At 40.8% G+C, this 22,495-nt stretch overlaps 1 protein-coding gene across 11 annotated transcripts; it reads left to right on the top strand.

Annotated features, from left to right (window-relative positions):
• The first annotated feature begins 1,054 nt into the window (after positions 1 to 1,054).
• adgrf3b (adhesion G protein-coupled receptor F3b) lies at positions 1,055 to 22,435 on the top strand. 11 transcript variants are annotated; one of them, XM_061754579.1, is made up of 19 exons: positions 1,055 to 1,119; positions 4,877 to 4,937; positions 5,732 to 5,744; positions 5,844 to 5,903; positions 7,190 to 7,345; positions 8,166 to 8,318; positions 9,314 to 9,375; positions 9,470 to 9,528; positions 9,648 to 9,772; positions 11,773 to 12,003; positions 12,793 to 13,017; positions 14,050 to 14,190; positions 14,317 to 14,504; positions 15,960 to 16,145; positions 18,109 to 18,681; positions 19,225 to 19,413; positions 20,264 to 20,305; positions 20,401 to 20,430; positions 20,553 to 22,435. In XM_061754579.1, exons 1-19 carry the CDS (start codon positions 1,070 to 1,072, stop codon positions 20,601 to 20,603), a joined length of 2,595 nt encoding a protein of 864 aa, XP_061610563.1. In that variant the 5' UTR covers positions 1,055 to 1,069; the 3' UTR covers positions 20,604 to 22,435. The 11 variants fall into 11 exon arrangements, with proteins under 11 accessions (XP_061610563.1, XP_061610567.1, XP_061610566.1 ...); XM_061754583.1 differs by lacking the exon at positions 19,225 to 19,413 and having other exon boundaries at positions 18,109 to 18,203; XM_061754582.1 differs by lacking the exon at positions 19,225 to 19,413 and having other exon boundaries at positions 18,109 to 18,583.
• Positions 22,436 to 22,495: the final 60 nt, after the last annotated feature.

Below are 22,495 nucleotides of genomic sequence, written 5' to 3'. Positions count from 1 at the left end.
ATTCCTTGTAATGTTTTTCTGGTTTTGGTTTTGTTTTTGTTTTTAGTTTTAATGTTTTAGGTTAGGAAGCGCGGCATGGTGACCGACTGTTTAGCACATCTGCCTCACAGTTCTGAGGACCTGGGTTTAAATCCCGTGCCTGTGTGGGTTTTCTCCGGGCACTCCGGTTTCCTCCCACATTCCAAAAACATCCATGAAGGGTTGATTGATGATTCTAAATTGCCCGTAAGTGGGAATGTGTTCGCAAATGGTTGTTTGTTTATATGTGCCCTGCGATTGGCTGGCGACCAGTTCAGGGTGTACCCCGCCACTGTTGGCTGGGATAGGCTCCAGTACACCAGCGACCCTTGTGAGGATAAAGCAGGACAGAAAATGGATGGATGGAAGGTTAGGAAGCGTTTATTTTACCACATTTAAAAAAATATATATATATATAATTAATTTTTTTTTAACAGTATACACTAAAAATTTCGCAATAATGAATTATGGGCATTATGAATATGGACGAAAATCCACAATGCACTGAATCCGCAATAGGTGATGTTGTCAGGGAACACTATTTATAAACCTTTAACTATATTTAAGCTTAGAATTGCAGGTTCATTTGCTTGTCTTATTTGTTCCATCTGCACTGACCGATATGCTCTAATTCATAGAGACTGATCTATATGAAATTGTTTTATGCGCCTAAATCTTGTCTTTGTATTAATTAATGTAATTTAAATGTAACCAAATTCTGCTGTCACCCATTTTGTCACCTTTCTAGTGCAGTGTCTCTGTCTCCCTCACTCTAGTTTCTCTCTGTGTGTGGCCTGAAGCAGTGGGGGAAGGCTGCTATCAAACCCAGAGAGGGAAAACTAAGCTGAATTTCTTAAATGTGCCTCTCTGCAACATCTTGCTGCAGAAAGCTTCAATATTAATCCTTTCTAAAAAATGAAAGGTTGTCTGCCTCTGCCGGACATTCTGTCATGAAACATGTAACTGATGCAAATTGTTAATGGTGCTTCAGTACAAAGGTGCTCCTTGTAAACAGAATCCCACCTCCCTCATGAATTTGTCTCAAATTTGGATGTACAGTGCATCCAGAGTACATTCCTCTTTGCCAGTTTCAGCTAAAAGGTAAGAACTGTACTCTCAATTGGCTAACATTTCTTGGATATATATATTCATGAAACCTATCTTGAATGTTAAACTAGTAATATTCATCTGTAACAACAGTGCTGTGCTGGAAAGCTATAGGCAAAGCAAGTTTGTCTGTTTATTTTCTTTAAAGGCAGAAAAAAAGTATGAGGCACTACATTGATAATTTAAATTATTACATGCACGAAGGAATGCACAAGGTTGCTCAATAAAGAATATTTTTTTTCAGAAATTCTCTTGAGGGTCGTTAGAGCAGGTTTTGAGTTGACTTAAGGCCATTATCTCAAATATAATTGGTACTACATTCCCTTGATCATAGGGACTCCTGTGACCCTTGTGAGGATAAGCGGCTCAGAAAATGGATGGATTATGTTATCAATTCATTTTAAATGGCATCATATTAATGTGCCTTTGTGAGTTAGATTTTTATTTGCACTCTTTACTGCGTTTATAAATGTAACTGAAATGCACATTATGATACCCCCTGTGTTCTTTCAGTATGTCTATTATAAAAGTATTGTAAAAATTAATGAGGAAAAAAAATGCCACTGTGTCCTTAGTGGACAAACAATGAGGTGGCCTACTCAATTCAAATTTTGTGGTATCATAGCTGTAAAGAGGAGTGAATACAGCACTGTTATTAGAAGCAGTAAACCTTCATGTGTGCCTGGTTATTTGCTCCAGTGGAAAATTATGGAAATTACAATGACTAGCTACTCCAAGTTATGTGTTGCTGTCATGAGCTTTGGTGCTAGGAGCTTAGTGAGGGCTCAGCATTTATGCTATTTCATTCTTTTGCAGTCTAGAGTGACAATGCTCTGGTTAATATTATGTTTAATTATTATACCTGACCGACTTGACACTGGGAGTCAGGGACGTGCACAAATTTTTGTTCAAGCCCAAAAAAAATAAAAGAATAAAAAGGCACTTCCTTACTTTTTTAAAAACTACTTACTTTTTCAACCTGTCCTGTTCAGCTGCATGGCCATGCAGAATAATAGATCTGTATGCCCTTTTGTGCTGGAACCGTTTTGATTTGCAACAGGGGAGTTTGAAATACTCCCTCTGCTTAGTTTTTATTTTTTTTAATTATTTTGATGTTTATTGAAAATGCAGCCGGGCAGAAAAGAGTTTTAGGGGACAGACAGAGGGACGGAGTGGACAAGGGGAATAGGGGCGCGAACCCCAGTAGAAAAATAGTTAGACAGTCTAGATATTTGACCACAAGTAACATTACAAAAGTCAACGCAACCCACTCCCCAGGACCCAGGGTGGTCTCCCAGCCCAACTGAAGCACCTCGACCAGTCCCAAAGGGCGGAGCACGGGTACCTGACCACTACCTCCCCACACCCAATCCCCCCCAACGCCATCACCACCCCCACCATCCCCGGAAAGAGGGATGAGGGCCCCAACCACCAACAGGACCAAATCCCCATCTCCCCGTAGCCCGACAACCTAAGGAGGGTGTGTGGGGGGGGCAGGCCCCAGGAGTCGAGCCAAGAGAAATATGAAGACCCACCACCCACCCTATTACTATGGTTACCAGGTCCCCGACTGGCAACCATTATCCTTATCCCTAACCATTATCATTTGATCGTGTGTGTTGGGGTGCATTAAAAATGGGGAGACTGGCGGTCGTGAGGCGAGACGGTCACGGGGCAATGATGACCTGCAACCGTCAGCTCTGGCAAGGCCAATCAGCTCCCCAGAGAAAGTGCGAATGTATGTGGTGCATTAAAAATCCGCAGGGGAAAGGCATGGCAGGCCAGAAAGCCCTCCCAGCCTGACCATGCCCTCCCCCAACTGACGGGTGTATGATGCATTAAAACTGCAGGACCGGCAGGGCAGAGACGGGGGGCGACCAGACCGGAGACCAACACAGATGTGTTAGGACCGGGCCCAGCGTCCACACCATCATGCCTCGTGCCATCCCCTCAGGGGACCCTGAATGAGATGTGAATCTTCCCAATGTGCAAAATATGTACAGTGTGAGTAATAAAAATGTGAGTGTGTGAAGTAAGAGACAAGACTCCTGCGGGGCCGGGCCAGAGACCACAGAGAAAAGGGGGACAGCCCCTCCCTGCCCCATGGCTAATACCCCTGCACCATCATCCCAGTCGGAATGACTACAGGCCTGTCGCCCTGACATCAGTGGTCATGAAGTCCTTGGAATGCCTCGTGCTGGACCACCTCAAGAGCGTCACAGCTCCCCTGCTGGAACCCCTGCAGTTTGCCTACCAAGCAAACAGATCTGTGGATGACGGAGTTAACATGGGACTGGACTTCATACTAGAACACCTCGACGGCGTGGGGACCGATGCAAGGATCCTGTTCTTGGACTTCAGCTGGCAGCTTCCTGACAGGCAGGACACAACAGGTGAGGCTGGGGGACACCACCTCATCCACATGCACCATTAGCACCGGGACGCCCCAAGGATGTGTCCTCGCTCCGCTGCTCTTCTCTCTGCACGACTGCACCTCAACACACCCGGCTGTCAAAACACCTGAAGTTTGCAGACGTCAGCACAGTCATCGGCCTAATCAGATGCTGACGAGTCTGCATATCGACAGGAAGTGGAGTTGCTGGAGTTTTGGTGAGCCCGACACAACCTGAAGCTGACCATGCTCAAGACTGTAGAGATGATCATGGACTTCAGGAGGCATTCTTCGCTACAACTGCCCTGTGTCAACCGCCGAGACCTTCAAGTTCCTGGGAAATACAGTCTCTCGGGAAGTGGGAGATCAACAGCAACTCCATCCTCAAAAAGGCCCTTCACAGCATGTACTTCCTGAGGCTTCTGAGGAAGCATGGCCTGCCACAGGAGCTGTTGAGGCAGTTCTACACAGGATTCATCGAATCAGTCCTGTGTACATCCATCACAGTCTGGTTTGGTGCTGCCACAAAAAAGGACAAACTGCGACTGAAACGGACAATCAAAACTGCTGAAAAGATTGCCGGTACCCCCCTACCCACCCTTGAGGACTGTCACACTGCCAGAACTAAGAGAAGAGCATGCAAAATCCTCTTGGACCTGCCACAACCCGGTCACCACCTCTTCCAGCTCCTTCCCTCTTGTAACATGCTGCCAATTGTTTTATCTTGAGATTGTTGTCACATCTCTGTCAGGCCAATTATACATTACCCGTGCACTCACTGTAGTAGTCTCACCACCCTGCACTACTTGCATATCTGTTGTTGACCAATACTGGCCACTCATGTGCTTGAAGAAGTATCTGTACCATTTGCACAATTGACATTGTCCCAGATTATCACACGACTCATCACTTTAAACTGCATACATTTCTTGAAGTCTCTGCACCACTTGCACAATGGTCACTGCACCTGACTATTGTTCTGTTAGTCATTTCAAACTCCTCTAATTGCTCGAGGACTCTGCATCATTTTGCACAATTGTCAAAACATAAAAAAATTGCACCGGCATGACCAAAATACTGGTAGCCTTTTATTGCTCAGTGACTTTGTTGTTATGTCTCAAAAGTGTTCTCTATCAATTGACTGTCTGTTGTCGTACTAGAGCAGATCCAACTACCAGAGACAAATTCCTTGTGTGTTTTTTACATACTTGGCAAATAAAGATGATTCTGATGGCTGTCTGTTGTCGTACTAGAGCAGCTCCAACTACTGGAGACAAATTCCTTGTATGTTTTTGACATACTTGGCAAATAAAAATGATTCTGATTATTGTTCATCTAACGGTGATATTTTCCCTCTAGGAACACAAAGTTTCACACCATGTTTGTGTACCTGATGGGAACTTTATACATGTACTATCAGGTAATGATACTTCACATTGTATTGTGTCATTATTTCTGGTGTTTACTCTTGCATGAACTTAAATTACTGTCAATTTAAAGTCCCTATAAAGTGAAATCAATATTTTGTGTAAATTTGACAGTCCGCAAAGAAGAGTTACCAAATGACGCTTCAAATTCGAAAAAAAAAAAAAATTAAAAAATCAAGCTGTCATTTCCGCCCACATGGATTTTCTCCGGGTACTCCAGCTTCCTCCCACATTCCAAAAACATCCATGGTAGATTACTTGAGGTCTCTTAAATTGTTTGTAGATGTGAATGGTTGTTTGTCTATATGTGCCCTGCGACTGGCTAGTAACCAATTCTGGTTGTACCCCGCCTTCACCCTAAAGTCAGCTGGGATCGGCTCCAGCACAGACGTGACCCCAGTGAGGATACGCGGTACAGAATAAATGATTAGTTTTCTTCATTCTGTGGTAGGGTGGGATTTGAAGTTTTTTTGTCTTTAGTGGAACTAACGTGTCAAGTACCAATTTAATGTTCCTGTTAAAACCATCCACAATAATGAGCGAACCACTCGGCACCGTTTTACCCACACCCAGGAAAATCAGGAAAACTGCAATGATGAAAAACAATTTAATGCTATATCTCCACATTTGAGGACTACATGTTTTCAGCAAAGCGAAAGTCACATTTTGTATGCATTAGAATGACAACAAATGTAAAAGTTATTTGATTATAGTTGTTCTTTAATATCTGCAAAACAAATAAGATTTACCAATGTCTAAATTTATTGACTGTTCTTATGATTTGCAGGCTTATGCTGTTGGTATGTATAACTACTTCTACAATTTTCCTCTAGTCATTCTTAACTGGTCATACTGTCATACACCTAGGTTATTATAAAGCTAGATTTATTTCTTACCAGAGTGTCCTTTTTCACCAACACCTGGCGCAGACCTTGTTGACCTGGGCGACGACCAAGCCGGTATGACTGAATATTTCTACTGCTGCTAGCCACAATTTATCTGCTTATTTTATAATTGATACAGCTCTAATGTACTATATTTAGACCATTAATTGTCTATACTCACGCTGCAGTTTAGATTTACAGACTATGTTTTTTGATGTATTTATTTGTGTTGTTTGGGCACACACGGGTGTGTATACACTAATCTGTGTATTTTGAGGGTATACCATCTTTGCGTTTACGGTGCACCATCGTTGCGTTTACGGTGCACTCACATTGGCAGATACAGCGGCTAAAATGAGTATGTAACATGTCACCATTTTTTCTCACTAAATATACTTCCAAAGGTGCTAGTGACGTGAAGATTTCACCAGATGTTGGGAACAAACCAAGTAATCCACACATACAAAAATGTAGAACAAATAAGATCAGAAATTAAGTTGTGCTTACAAATGTGAAACAACACAGGGAAAAGGGAAGTGCAAAAAGGCATGGGAAGCCAAGACAACATAAAATCTATCAATAATTAAAAAGCAATCCAAACCCTTGCCAGTGCAAATGAAGATGAACTAAACTCAAGGTCCATAAAAGAAGCCCACGGAAACTTCAAGAATTGAAGACAGCTTGTCTGGGGGAATAGGTCAAAATCTCACCAGAGCAATGTTGCGACTAGTTTCTCCATACAGGAGGCATCTTGAACCGGTCATTGCAAACAAAGGCTTTTGAACAAAGTATTAAATAAATACCAGTTTTCGGGTTCAATACTTTTTCCCTGTGTCGTTTCACATTTTTACACAACTTAATTTCTGAGTTTATTTGTTCTACTTTCTTTGTATGTATGGATTACTCGGGTTAGTTATTCCCAACATCTGGTGAAATTTTCAGGTCAGTAGCACCTTCAATAGCACCTTTGGAAGTATATGCAGTGAGAAGAATTGTGACTTGTCAAATATTTATTTCAGCCGCTGTATCCAATACATATCACGTTGTTATCCTAATTTGGAAGAGGCCTGATCACGAGCCGAAGAACTCCAATTTCCTGTTTGTTTGTTTTTCTATTTACGCTGCAGTGATGCATATCTGAATTGTGCCACATGGGATAAAAAAAAAATATTTTTGTACTGTTTTTTTTTTTTTTGGTTTTTTTTTTTTTTAATGAGATTTACCTGACTCTCAAATTTGAAACAACTACATTTGTATGTTATGGATTCAAAAGGGTCTACATCATTGATGGAATTTAATGCATATATTTTGTATATATGGAAATACTGTAAAGACCAAATATGTTACTAATATTTTTCTAGGAACACCCTACATTGCTGAACTTTTGGTGGAAAGTAATGTCACAGTACAAGCGGAGACCATCCTGTCACTCTTTGACACTGTACCCAATCTCCAGGTGGAAGATGCCAGTGGAACTTTCCACACAGTGACACTTTTCGAGAGTGTACTGTCTGTAGGTACATCACATGCAAATGACTGATTAGGTTGTTCCGTCATCCAGCAAGGGAGAACCGAGACTATTGCAATCATGTACCACATGCTCCCCAATGTTGTTGGAATGAGGAACAGTTGGAACAATAGATACAGTGCCGTGAAAAAGTGTTTTTCCCCTTCTCAAATGATTTTTTTCCAGACTCCCCACTTTGTTTAAAATCAAACAACTGTAATCATCAGACAAAGATAACCCAAGTAAACTTAAAATGAAGTTTTTAAATGGTGATTTTATTTATTAAGGAAAAAAACTGTTCAAAGCAAACTGGCCGTGTGTGTGTGGGGGGGGGGGGGGGGGGGAATTGCCCCATTAAAATCATGGATTAACTGTGGCTAATCAATTTTTGGGGGAAAACCAAATTTATTTTCACTGACCACACCCAAGCCTGATTACCTCAAGGCCTGCTCATCCAGGAAATCACTGAAATACAATCTGTTTGACAAACTGAAGTGGGCCAAAAAAATTCTATAACCTGCAACAAAATGCCACGATTCAATTTTCCAATAAAAAAAAAATAATAATAATATTGCATTTTATTTTAACTTGTTTTATCTTTGTGTGATATTTAATTTTGTTTGATGATCTTAGTCATTCAAATGTGCAAGCTATGCAAAAAAAACAATATGAATTAAAGGGGCAAATACTTTTTCACGGCACTGTAAATTAGTTGCCACTAGGATAGGGAAAAAATAAAATCTTCTTAGAGATAATATAATTGCATCTTTTACATTTTGTGTCTTATACAGTCCATTATGTCCAAACGCAACATGTGTTTCTTATTCTAGAGTGTCGAATTTCTGAAGATGAATACTATTGCCACTGTTCTGATGGCTACATTTGGAGCAATGAAGTGTGCTACAACTTCAACTGCTGTAATGAAAGTGCATGCAAACACAATGTGTTGACAATCACACCATTCTGCATCACCAAGGGCCAAGGTAACAGATTACTAGAGGCGGGACTCAATTAAAAAACACATGTAATCAATTAGTGTCACGATTCAGGTTGCAAGTTTCACTCGCACACGCACGTACACACACAAGGTCTGTACTCAGGGTGCTGAAACAGCAGCCCTGACAATTAGTCTAATTAATTAATCACACTCCTAGTTGACTCAAATATAAATATTTGATGCAATAAGTTATGTTTTTCCAATTAAAATACATCAAAATCACAGCTCTAAATAAGAGGATAGAGTGCTTCCTGTCATGAACGGAAGAGAGGACAGGACCCAAAATGCACGACTCCAATACAGATGAACAGTTTCAAAAAAAGAGGTTTAATATACGAGCAGAGGTCGGTACACAGGCAGGCAATCCGAAAAGGCAACAGTATCCCAAAAACGTGAGGCAAAGAGGCAAGGTCAAAAATTAGAACAGGGTCTAGTTTTACTATGAGTCGGTGACGTGGAAACAAGGAATGCTGGAACGTGACAACAAGGTACAACGAACTGGCGTCCAGAAAGAATGAGACAGGAGGTCAAATGCATGGGGTAATTAGGGTCAATGAGGCACTGGTGGGGAAGATGCTCTCAGGAGCAGGTGTGTACGAGACAGGGGGAAGACCAGAACACACACCCGTGACACTTGCTTTAGGTTTCTTCAAAGTTTTCGCAACCCTATTAGCTCAATGAGATCAACAAAGCAATGTGATAAAGGCAAGCTCACGCCTAAACTTCTCAGTTTTGTGAGACAATGGGCAAGGCAAATCAATCAGACCAAATATTTGTTTTTCCTTTGCAATAGATGTATGATGAATGAATTAGTTTCAGTATAAAACTGCGGCCCTCATAAAACCTTTAAGTGCCTTGTAAAAAAAAAAAAAAAAAAAAAGAAAAGTCAAGAAACCAGTCAGTGTTTGCAGGGATCCTTTAAGAAAATGATGATGGTGATGTCAGAAGAACTGAACAAAATCCCCCTTGTCATCTCTACAGTTCACCTCAGTGGAACTTCAACACTGAACAGAACCACATGGGATTCAAACAAAACTGAACAGGTACACCATTTTTTTATTTATTTCTTTGTATTACCAATGAATGTTTCTTCATATCAAATTAAGCACAATTCTTACTGTTTTTTTTTTTTGAAAGCTTGAAACTGCCTTTCGAGGACTTAATGGTTTTGAACAACTGAACATTACCGGCCTGAGGTATTAAATCAATTGAAATATGAATATTAGTAAGCACATTTTTCTGCTTAGTCATCTTAAAACAAAAGATTTGCTGGTATCACCAATTGTTTGATTTTGGGCTATTCTCAACCTTCAAGGCTGTCCAACCGTACTGTGGACTTTGAGGTGGATCTTAGCGTCAAATTTGAAATGTCTCGACTCCAAGGCATTGTGTCTACTTTGGAAGCCAGTCTCGGAGCTGTTTTCAGTATCAACTCTGTAGGCAAGTCAAAGTTTGATTTAGATTTGTTCGTATGATGCTGATTTACAGTATGTTTTATTATGTTTGCAAGGGTTTGTTGAAGTCACTTTCTGGAAAGAGACCACTTCCGTTTTCCAAAACTGCTAAAGTGGGATACACTCATACCGATTTTTGACATCTAACCCAATTATTTTTTTTCTTGAGAGAGAGAGAGGCCCTTGCACACATGATGAGGAAAAAGTCAGCTCGTGGGTGCTTACTGTTCTCATAGTTGTGTACTCGGGATGACCAAAACAGCATACCGCACACATACAGTATACAATAGCTACAGTTATTGTATATACCTACAATTGTGAGTCTCCTCCCCAAAACCAGATGTCTTGTGGTAGTACCAACTAATATTGACCTGTGAGAGGCAGTCTAGTGCCAAATGGGTTCCAGACTGCCAGGAAATGTGAAGTAGTAGAAGAAATGAAAAAAGCTGACAAGTGTTAGTTTATCTGGTAACTAGTTCCCAGTTGCAAACGCTTCTCGTTGTCAATTTTACTGTGGTGAATGCTTTGGCAGACACATTATACAAATACCCGATAGAGTTTCTCAATGTCACACCCTTAGCCTTGGGTCAGGGTGGTATGTGACCTTTTACCCAGACCAGATATACAGTAACTTAAAGGATGTCAAGACAATCAATTCGGCAGAGGTTAAATTGCTCATTTTCCCCAAGTGTCAACAACAAAGGAGACCATCACTTATCTCTTTGGAGATATTGGTTCCTGAGCACCTCGAGCCCCGGTGGACAGCAGAGACTGACCAAGTGTCCCCTAATATCATCGAAAGGGGCAACACTGGGTTGTGGTGGCACAACTTTTTTTTTTTTTTTTTTTATTATCAAACTTGTAGTGCATTAAAAACCATACGTTTTCCACAACGCCTTATCTATCCCATAGGCCCCTCCCATAGGACGGACCAAATCATCCATTTTTAAAACGCTTATCCTCAGGGCGTTGAATCGATCGTCTTTAAGACATTTCATCCAAGCGAGCTGCATCAGTTCATGCGCATATGTCAGATAGAACAGCGCTAGGCTGAGTGTTGTGTGGAAACCGTACCGACCAATCATTTGCGAGTACAGCCACCTCCTTCAGCCAATCAAATCAGACTTCAGGCGGTATTCACGGACTGTGCGCAGTCCAGGAAGAGATGAGGAGAAATGTAGCAGGGGAGAGAGAAAGAGACATGGCGTGGAAGTGATTTAAAAACAGAGTAAGGCCATTATGAGACAAAAATAAAGGCTTTGAACAAACATATCCTCTAAAACGGCTCGTTTGTTAAGATTTGTTCAATTCAAATATGTAAAATTGTTTGAGACTTCACAATTAAGATGCCAAACAGAAAATGGCATTTGATTTGAACAAGTATAACTTTCTCTTTTTATTTACTTGCTCTTGTTTTGAAATGGACAGCCCTACTTTTATTTGGCAAAGGCCAGAACACGCAGTTGTTTGATTATCCAGGCAGAATTTGTAAGATGTGCGCAATTCTTGAACGGAAACATGAAGGACCAGGAGAAACACGTTTAATTTGATTTGAAATGGGATTTTAGAAAAAGCACAATCATTCAACAAAACATAACCATAAAAAAAATAATGATGGTTCTTGTTCAGTCATCAGTCATATTTTTATTAAAACAAATTCTGCCAGGTTATCTCAATTTATAAGCACAACTGTACATACCAGCAGTCATACATATTTGCTTAGTTCTGTGTTATTTGACAATAATAAATAACAACAGGTTTTTGGACTTGACCGAGGTATGTATTACAAGCAGATGTAGTCACCTAGGCAGGCTTTAAATATATATCACATTAAATAGACATGAGATTATCTTCCGGACTTTTGCTTCAAGACATTTTCTCAATCTGGACATTTTAGAATTAGATTAGAATCTTTATGTTAATCTGTAGCTAGTCAGTCGTCAGCTACTATATTTCATACATGAATGTATTTTCTTTCTTACATAGGCATGGTCACCATAGAGTCAACAGAACCTTCCGTACCTTACATGTCTGAGTCAACACTGAAATGCACTTTCGAGGAGGCATCGAGCAGCTCTGGCTGGAAAATCACCAGAATGGATGAGTGCCTGCCGCTATATAACGGCAGTGTGGTGAAACTGGACTCCAGCTGTGCCACAAAAGAATACAAATCTTGCACCAGTCTGACCCTTCATAATTTAACAAGCGTTTGGACAGGTGAGTTTACTGATAATGTCATTAACCTCTGGTAGATTAAAATAATCCCCATTCACTTTGTGTTTTCTATAAGAAACCATGTTGTCAAATCATTGGGTCATGAATATCACTCCATCTTATAATATTCTGCCATATTATTCACTGCTCAAAAAAGAAATCAACCCCCTCCCAAATCCAAATGAATCATATATTCCAGTTGAAAAATGATTTATTGATGATTGATTACATAGTGTAATTCATAACGAAATCATTTTAGCACAATCAACGCAAACCCAAAAACATTAACCCATTGAGAACTGGATTCCGAATCATACTCAATATCAGAGTTGGGGGGGGGGAAATGAGAGCAGGCTGATCCAATTTCTGGTGAATGTCCTAAAGACAACTAATCATATGGGTCAGTAGTTTGTATGGCAGCTGTGTGCCTGCTACATCTGGGCTTACTTCTGGATCAGCATCAGTCAGCTCCTGAACAGTCTGCTGTGCATGGCGGTGGAATGGGATTTAGCAACAAATGATGGCGCAGATGTGTTGGATCAGATTCAGGTCTGGAGAACAAGCAGGCCAGTGAATGATCTTAGTGCCTTCCTCATGCAGGGACTGACTTGAAACAACATTGCAATGATGCTCTTTTTTTTTTTTTTAAATATACATGTAGCAGTGTATAATTTGTCCTACAAAAAAAAAAAAGCATGCTTTGTTATTGAGTCTTTTCTAGTATAATAAATTGCAAATTTGTGTGTAGTCACTATCGTGACACATTCTAAGTGTTCCCTACGTTTGATGCAGGCACCTATGAATGTGAATTCTCTAGTGGGTCAATCAGGCATACAGCAACGACAGAACTAAGAGTGGAGCCCCTGCCTGAAGATATCGTCATGACAGCCAAACCTGTTACGGTGGCCTGCTCTAACAGAACTGCAAATGTTACAGTAGACATAACTGCCACTATCTACAACGACAGCAACAACTATGAAGTGCGGTGGAGCTACAAAGGTGGAAATGAAATGCAATGTAAGAGAAGCATAAACAATCACGGCAACTTTTCACTTCTTTTCTTCTTTTTAGCTGCATCACAAAAACATCACAAATGATAATGATAACATTGACACCACAAGTGATTCTGATCTTAGCTATAGATGGACATTTGATTATGTTTCATTCAGTATCTATGCATAAGGAATACATTATTAAAGAAAGCACGCTTTCAACAAATGTTCCGTGGACGAGACTGGCGAGACGCAACAAGGGAAGATGCTGGGTGAGGCTGCGATGATGCGCAGTCAATCAGCTCACGGGATAAATCCACTCGTGCTCTCATTGGTCGATGAAAAACCCGCGAAGCACTGAAGCCGCAAAACGTGGAGCGCAAAGTGGCGAGGGAACATTGTATTCTGTTGTATGAATGGCAACAATTGTACCTTCTGCCATCTAATGGAAAAGCATTTCATTCAGTCACTATACATCACTGGCATACATAGACGAACAAACAGGACCAGCACACCTAATGATCTCTCACCGCACATTAATGTGCCATGTGACAGTGGTTGGGAATCTTTTGTTGTAATGTTTTTTTCTGCATCCCATTTCGGGAGAAAACAAGTTTGGCTTCAATGAATTGCTTTGCCCTTCTGCCCTTGGGACTACATCGTACGAGGGGCAGTCGAAAAGTAATGTAGCCTATAGCAGCTTGCCCATACACATTTTGCGACCTTTTGAAAATGTTTAGTGATGGTTCCCCTTCCAAAGCAAGAAATTCCATCCCAGCTCTTTACCTCTGACGAGCATCCAACAATGACATCGTTTCCAAAACAGCTGACAGAGAGAGGAGAGGCTGAAACAAACTTTTAAAAAAAAAAAAAAGAACCTTCAAACAAGTTTTTAAACTATGAACCGTGAACATTTCTGAAAACAAAAAAATCGATTATTAGTTGGTTAAATAAAATCGGGCTCATTACTTTTTGACTGTCCCTCGTACTTTCAATTTATACGCACTAAACCACAACCTCAAACATCATCCTGAAACTGACATGTTTTTGTTTACAGCTGCTGCGGATTCATTAGGCTACTATTTCAAAGTTATAATCAGCTGCAAGAAAACAACTGAAGCACATTATGTGACTGTCACCTTTAAAAACAACAAGGATCAAGAAAAAAGTGCAAGACTGAAAATTCCAGTAATTTACGGTACAAAACATTAGAGTTGACAATGTTTCTTTACACCTGACAGATATTTTTTTTTTTTTTCACGATTCTTAATTATCATAACAATGCTTATTTGTAGTCATACTCAATTCTTCTATTTCCTCCAAGAGGGTGACAAATTCTGCGAAGAAGATGATTTGTGGCCAAAGACCCCAGGTGGAGACACAGTGATTAAGCAAACATGTCCAGAAGGCAGGGTTGGCTACGAGTCGCGCACTTGCACAGGAAACAAGTGGCAGTCAGTGTTCTCCAAATGTGTCAGCCGCCATTTGTTTAACCTTTCAAGAGCAGCAGAGGTACAGCATTTTTTTCCCCCCTACAATTTAATACCCAGGTGCCTTAATAAAAGGTTACTCACATTTTTCCGTCAAAATACAGTAAAGAAAAAGAATTACAGCACACTTAACATGCATTTGTGACACTCCACTTGAAATTACTTTGTGTTGGGGAGGCGGTTCTGTCTCAAGGAAACAAATTGCTATTCACCGCCTGTTCTAACGGGGCTAATGGACTTTTGTTATCATCAAAACCAGTGGTGAAGCAGGGCGTCGCGATTAAACAAGCGGGTATTTATTCTCAGAAAGCGTAGTCTGAAGAGAAAAGTGAGCAGGAAAAAAAGCAAAGAAATGGTCTTCTTTACTCATGTAGGCAGTACTTCCTCACCGAGCCGCCGCATTACACTAGCCAATTAGTGCACACATCTGTGCACTGACAACATCAAAACAAGCAGTTTGGCATCAGCAGTGAAGATTTTGCACATTTTACTTGGGCTCAACTTGGTACTTATGCACATCCCGCAAATACATGTTCCTTACTAATGGGGAATTATTTAAAAGGGAAATTCCAAAAGGTATCAAATGTATGAATAGGACGAAATGTAAAATTAATAATAATGTGCCACATGTGGTGGACATCACCAAACACAAATAAAATATTGGGTCAAATTTCAAAACATTTTTGAAAATAGGGAGAAAACTAGAGATTTGCAGTACTTGGTTGTTTTATTTCATAATTGATAGGTGGGCAGGCACTCCATTGACCCAAGCAAGAAAAAACTGAATTTATCAAAATATGTCCCCTTTAAGGTTACCCCTGTTGAATTAACACTCTTAGTGTCGTACACAATACTGTTGTCGTCAGGTGTGGGTTCCCTTTAAAAAAGCAAGAGGCTATAGACGGTTATAAATAAAAATATTTTTTACAGACACAAAAGAGAGCCATAAACCAAATGTATTTTTACAGAATTTCTATATTACTCACTATATTAGGCCAGCGATCACTCTTATTTCTTTCATTATAGAAAATAAAACACAGAAACTGCCTCTTTTGAGAGTGCATCTGCAAATAAAAGATGAAATTGTTCACACCGCAATTAAGCCAAATCAACAGGGGACAAAAATCTATGAAAGCACATTACAAAAAGTACAAAGATACGTAGTTTATAAACAATATCATGAACAGTACCAGAGCTACAACCCAAATGCAAAACTCAAGGCAAAGGCAATGTGAGACAAAAAGCAAGGCTGAGAAACAAACAGGGTCAGATCTCACGAGTTCAAGGCAATAGACAGGAGTGTTGGAATGTGACGACAATTTGCCGATGAGACAAGGGGTTAAATACACAAGGTAATGGGGAGTGACAAGACAGTTGTGGGAAGGATCAGCTATGCACATAATGGGAGGAGGGACTGAACACCGACAGACATGACAAACATACAGTATAGCCTAATGACAGTTTTTCATATTTCTAGAACTTCATGACAGGACAAGGGGCAACTCCAGAGGCGGCTGTGGCTATTTTTAGAGGTCTTCGGAACAGTTCTATGTTGCATTCAAACTCAAGTGGCAGGATGGCTGACCTTACTGCATCTATCCGCATTCTTGAGTTGATGGCTAATGCGTCAGAAAGCAATACCCTACAGAATAGTGTTTTACCGGTAAGCCCTCTTCAGTTCTCATTATCCATCCAACCTTTGTATCACTTATCATCACTGGGGTGGCGGTTGTGCTGGAACCTATCCCGGGTGACTTTGGGCGAGAAACAGGGTACACCCTGAACAATCGCAGGGCACATATAGACAATCAGTCACACTCACATTTACACCTACAATTGGGAGTCTTTAATAAACCTAACATGCATGTTTTTGGAATGTGGGAGAAAACCCACGCAGGCACAGGGAGAACATGCAAACTCCACACAGGAAGGCCGGAGCCCGGATTTGAATTTACAACCTCTGAACTGTGAGGTTGTGCTACCGTGCCACCCAGTTCTTATTACTCTGTATCTACTGTATATATATAAAAATATTATAGCGCAACAAGGCAGCCTCTTTTCAGGATTTTTTTTAAAAAGGGGTCACATTTCAGCCTAACTGGTTTTCAACCTGGCTGTGGAACAGTGGACCATCTCTACACCCTAAGCAGGCTGCTAGAGGAGACAAGGGAGTTAGCCTAACCAGTCCACATGTGCTTTGTAGACTTGGAGAAGGCGTTTGTTCAACCATATCCATCTGGGACAGTATTGCCAACTCCTCAGTAAGAAAAGTAGCTTTTGCCTGTCCTATTGCTCGAAGTTGCTAGATGACAATATAGCCTCATTTGCATAATTGATTTCAATGGAAGCTATAGGAGAGAGGAATAACGTCGTGTGAGACCTTAAAGGTGAGTTTTAAAAACACTAGGTATAATTAGAATTGCAAATGAACTTTATTTTGTTGATTCTTAGTTTTATTTAAATTTAAATCAAATTTGTTCTGCATTGTTAAATGTTACAGTATCAAATTTGATCAAAAGAGTGGAGAGGTGTGACATTCACGAACGAACCGAATCTAGTGACTGGCTCATTGACATGAACGAGTCGCAATTGAGGCTACGTGAGTCAAATGCAGTGATTTATTTTAGCGTGATAGTGAAGAAACATTTATCTCGCTCTGTAAACCAAGGCGGACACAGCGGCACCTTTGCACATGCACATGGACAGAATTCATAGATGCAGCCGAGGCATTGAGGGGGTCCGATTTGATGGCTTTAGTATTAGGTCTCTGCTTTTTCCAAACGATATGCTTCTGTTGGCTTCATCATGCCACAATTTCCAACTCTCGTTAAAGCTGTTGGGATGAGAATTAGAACCTCCAAATCTAAAATCATGGTCCTCTGTCAGAAAGTAATGGAGTTGCCCTCTCTATGTCAGGGATGAGATCCTGCCGCAAGTGGAGGAGTTCAAGTACAGTATCTTGGGGTCTCCTTCACGAGTGTGGGAGAAATGGACCTGGAAACTGACAGGTAGATCGGTGCAGTGTCTGCATTGATGTGGACTCTTGTCGGTCTGTCATGGTGAAGAAGGAGCTGAGCCGAAGGGCCAAGTTCGCAATGTCTAAGTTCTCACCCTCACCTATGGTCACTAGCTGTGCTAATAACCAAAAGAACAAGATCACAGAATCAAGTGGCACAAATGAGTTTCCTTGGCCAGGGGTCCAGGCTCTCCTTTAGAAATAGGGTAAGAAGGTCGATCATCTGGGAGGGGCTCAGAGAAGAGTCAATGGCTCCTCATACATAAGAGCCAGATGAAGTAGCTCAGGCATCTCGTTAGGTTGGTTAGTTGTCCGAAACACCTCCCTGGTGAGGTGTTCCAGGCACGTCCGATTGCAAGGAGGCCCAGAGGAAGACCCAAACCCTATGTTTGTCCACTGGCTCGGGAACACCGAGCAATCCCTCACATACTTCTAAAATGTAGTCTGACAAAAAAAAAAAAAAAAAAAAAAAGTACAGTACAGGTAATTCTCTCAGGTAGACTTACTTTGTAATGGAAATTAAACAGGCACTATTAGACCATGACGTAAACACTGTAAACAAAATTTTAAGATGGTTTCAAATGTAACATTTTTTTTTTTGGTATTTCAGGACTTCATACATGCAGCAAGTAATATGTTGGACCAAACCTGGGATGGAGGCAACAACACCTCTGTTATTCATGACATGTCATCAAATTTTCTTAGGTCTGTGGAAGGTTTGGTGAAAAACATCCAAATCAACAGTGAGGAAGGGTTCATCACTCACAATTTAGCCCTCAACCTCTGCCCAGGTGGTCACTGTGAAGTGACAATGTTCAATATCATGATAAATATGAACAAAACCTCTGGATTATCAAAAATACTTGGTGTGAAAAATCTGACGGATAAATTACTAAACAACTTCCCCGATATGGTGCCATCTCCAATTTTAATATCTGCATCACTGGAAAACAAGGAAGAGTCATTTCTGCAAATTAGTTTGGAATTCGCCAAGGAGCAGCCGAACTCCGGAAAACCTTTGTGTGTGTTCTGGAACAGCACAGGGAGGTGGTCAGAGGAAGGATGCACTGCAAAACGTGACACTGGTAATAGCACCCTCTGTGTGTGCAACCACTTGACCGCATTCTCCGCCCTCTGGTTCAACAGTGGCAAATCTCCAGCAACCCTTTCAAAAATTACAACAGTAGGTCTGAGTGTGTCCATTTGCTCCTTGATCATCTTTCTTATGAGTCAGTTTCTGGTGTGGTCAGCGGTGGTGAAAACAAATCTTTCCTATTTTTATCACACAGTCCTGGTGAATATTGCCGGATTCCTCTTGCTTGCCAATTGCAGTTTCTTGGTTTCCTCAATGATCAATCTCTCAAAACATCCCCCATGGTGCGTCATTGTGACAGTCTGCAAACACCTCTTTTTCTTGGCCACATTTTGCTGGATGTTGTGTTTGAGCTTTGTGCTCGTCCACCATCTGATCTTTGTTTTCAATCCACTGAGAAAAAAAGTTTTCACGTTTCTCTCCAGCATGGTCGGCTACGCCTGCCCAGTGTTCATAGTGGGATTCACCTACATGTATTGTAAATATAGCAACCAGGATTACTATGATGAAAACTGTTGGCTTGTTTTCAAAAAACCCTTGCAGGGCTCCTTGTGTTCTTTTCTCCTCCCAATTGGAACCATTACTTTCACAAATCTCTGTTGTGTGGTGATTGTCATTGTCTCTCTGATGAAGACTCCAGGCCCTGATAGCAGCAAGGCAGATCACAAGGAGACAGCCAAAAGTATACTCAAAGTGGTGTTCTTTATGACGCCAGTGTTTGGACTAACATGGACAACTGGACTCCTTTTGTACACGGTGGACCGCAACACACTATTTTTTACTATTATGGACTACAGTTTTTGCATCCTCAATTCCTTTCAGGTACTTTCAACACACACAAACATAACCACAATACTAACTCCTCCAATGTACCAATTAATGCTTTTCGCGATCAAAACCGGTTCTAAAATCTCGAGGTTCTTCTGGTAACCACAAAACCGTACCATCTATTACCAGTGCAGAGTTTTCCCGAACGTTAAACTTAATTGACATCTCATTGAAATGTGACCGACGGTGAAGTTTGGTTAACCTCTGGGTTTCAGACCATCGGCCATGGATCAGTACTGACCATTTCATGGGTGAGCTGGCCAGTACTGTGGTCAAAAAACCCCTTGGGAGGCAATGGGGAAATTTTGCATTGTGTGTTTATCCTTTTTTACTTGCGAATTTAAAAAACAAATTGAATTGAATCCCGCTGGTGGGTACACAGTGGAGTAACGGTACTTGAGATCCCAAAATGGACCAGTAATGGTATCTCTTGTTCAATTTTGATTTGATTAGTCTGAAAAGGCAAGCGCTAAATGCATCTCACAAATTATAGCGTCTCCAACCCTGTCCACATAGCTTCACAGGTTTGACATATTGTACCTTAATTGTAGTTTGTCCGTGGGGTCCAACATTACTGGAATGGTCAAATCAATTGACAATGCCAAATGACAATGCCAAAATAAGCAGTGTGGTGCAGTGATGATTTGACATATTTTACATGGACTCAACTGAGTTGTGCTGTTCATCTCCCAAATACATGCTTCTTACAAATAGGGAATCCTTGAAAAGGGCAACAAACAGGCTCGCTAACGTTATTCACAAAAAGCAACACTAAGATAAATAATATCATCGACCAATCTAGTTGTTTTATATTTATTTTAATGTTATGCTTACTGTCTTGCAGGGAGTTTTCATTTTGCTGTCAGGCTGTTTTGCAGAGCAGAAGGTTGGTATATTTGATTTAAATAGGAGTAAACCTATAGAATCAGTATGCAAAGGATCCCTGCAAATTTGTGCGTGTGTGTGTGTCACAAATGACAGGTTCGAGAGGAACTGTTAAAGCTCATAACGGTACATAAACAAATCTGATCAATTGAATTATGCCATGGAATGGAATATATATATATATATATATATATATATATATATATATATACATACACCATTTACCTTTTTTCTGCTTATATTCTCAGGTGTATTCAAAAAGAACACATGAGAACATAAAACAGCCACCACATGCATGAAAAGCAAGTGAGTCTCGAGGACAGCCCGTGCTCTTCTTGTGTTTGACCTATTTCTGCATGTTTGATCCTTATTTTTTTTGGAGAGAGAGAATATGGAATATTTTCATTATTTTGTCGCTATAACTATAACCATATTAGTCTAATTAGCCAGTTTTGACGTTTTACTATGTGACTGTGACTGCTGCTATGTGAATGTGACTGCCTATATTCTGCTCCATGTTCTGTCAACGTCCCACAGCTAAACAATCAATGACACACATTCAGCTGTGTGCACTATGGTAACACATGATTGTCTCTAAATGTCATTCTGTCGTTCTCTTCGATGTTATTTGTGAGCACTGAGGTTTCAGGCTGTATGCTGATGTGCCACTGGGCACAGGTTTCTAATAAACTAATAACGAAGATAAAGTATATACTGGATTATTAAATGTAGCATTCTTCCCTGTACAAATTTAAGATTCAATTAAAATTTGCCTCATTTCTTTTCTTTTTTGTTTTGGCCTCCAACTTGAGGCAGGCTCATCTCCACCTGTACCTGATACGCGCTTCATGCTGTGCCACATGAATAGCATCCTCCTCTTTAAGCACTCTCATTCTGAAAAAGAATTGTCTGTTTCACTTCATTTTTCACTATTCATTAGGCTAATCCCAAATGCATCCTCCAGGAAAATATTAAGTACAATATTTTTCTGTTTTTATTGGCCATTTCTGAATTTGAAGTGAGTTCATTCTGTGTTGTGACATAATCGCTAACATCGCTCCGTCGCTTGATACATTTAACATTAACATCCGTGAACTAATTAGATAATTGTTGGTGCGTTTCCTAATTAATACAAGGTGTACTAGCGGATCAGCTCTTGTCGCCGATGTTACGTGTGATTGGCGGTTCCGCTGGGATCACAACAAGGGCCACGACCCGCAGCAGCTCAACACGAAAATACAAAAGACCAGTGCAACAAATACAACACTGGCTGATCTGATGAGCAAAAATGTTGCTTAAACGTAAGAGTAGCAAAAGAGGATGTCCGCTCCAGATGTGGGTAGAGTAGCCAAATATTGTACTCAAGTGAGATTACTGTTACTTGACAATAATGTGACTCAAGTAAAAGTAAGAAGTAGTCCTCCCAAAAAATAAGTGAGCTGAAATTTCCATGTTTGGGCTGACAGTGGCAGACAAATACTACAATACATGAAAGCTGTTGTTTTTGTTCATCTAAATGTAAACACGAGTAGCGCGCTGTTGCCTTCATGGTAATGACGACCTTCCCAAAATGGTGGCCATTTAGGCACGAGATCAGCCGGGGTGGCTTATCTAGTGCTAATACCTATGTCTGGAAAGCCCAATAGAAGACCTTGTGCGAGGTCATGTGACTTTCTTTTGTCATTTGATTGGTGAACTAGACTAAAGAAGCCTTTATACTCCCGCGCTCGCGCGGCCGACAAGGTCCGCATTGCGTCACGTGACCGCCACATTGGGCCACGCAGCCCCTCTGCGTCACTTGACGCGCACACAGCAAAAATGGTGCCCATGGCATGGGTAAATTGCACATCTGTGAAAGCACCATTAATGCTGAAATGTACATACAGGTTTTGGAGCAACATATGCTGCCATCCAAGCACCATCTTTTTCAGGGATGTCCCTGTTTATTTTAGCAAGAGAATTCCACGCCATATTCTGCACGGTTACAACAGTGTGGCTTCGGAGTCAGAGAGTGCCAGTATTAGACTGGCCTTGGCAGCAGTCCAGGCCTGTCTCCCATTGAAAATGTGTGACGCATTGTGTTGTTAAAAGGAAAGGTAATACAACACAGTGGTAAGCATCCCCCTGTCCCAGATTTTTGGAACAAAATTCAAAATGAGTAAAAATTTGGAAATAAACAATAAAGTTCATC

This window comes from Phyllopteryx taeniolatus, chromosome 18 (genome assembly GCF_024500385.1).
Source record: "Phyllopteryx taeniolatus isolate TA_2022b chromosome 18, UOR_Ptae_1.2, whole genome shotgun sequence".
In the NCBI taxonomy this organism is placed as follows: domain Eukaryota; kingdom Metazoa; phylum Chordata; class Actinopteri; order Syngnathiformes; family Syngnathidae; genus Phyllopteryx; species Phyllopteryx taeniolatus.
Note: the sequence above shows the minus strand (reverse complement) of the source record. Positions and strands in the feature narration are given on the sequence as shown.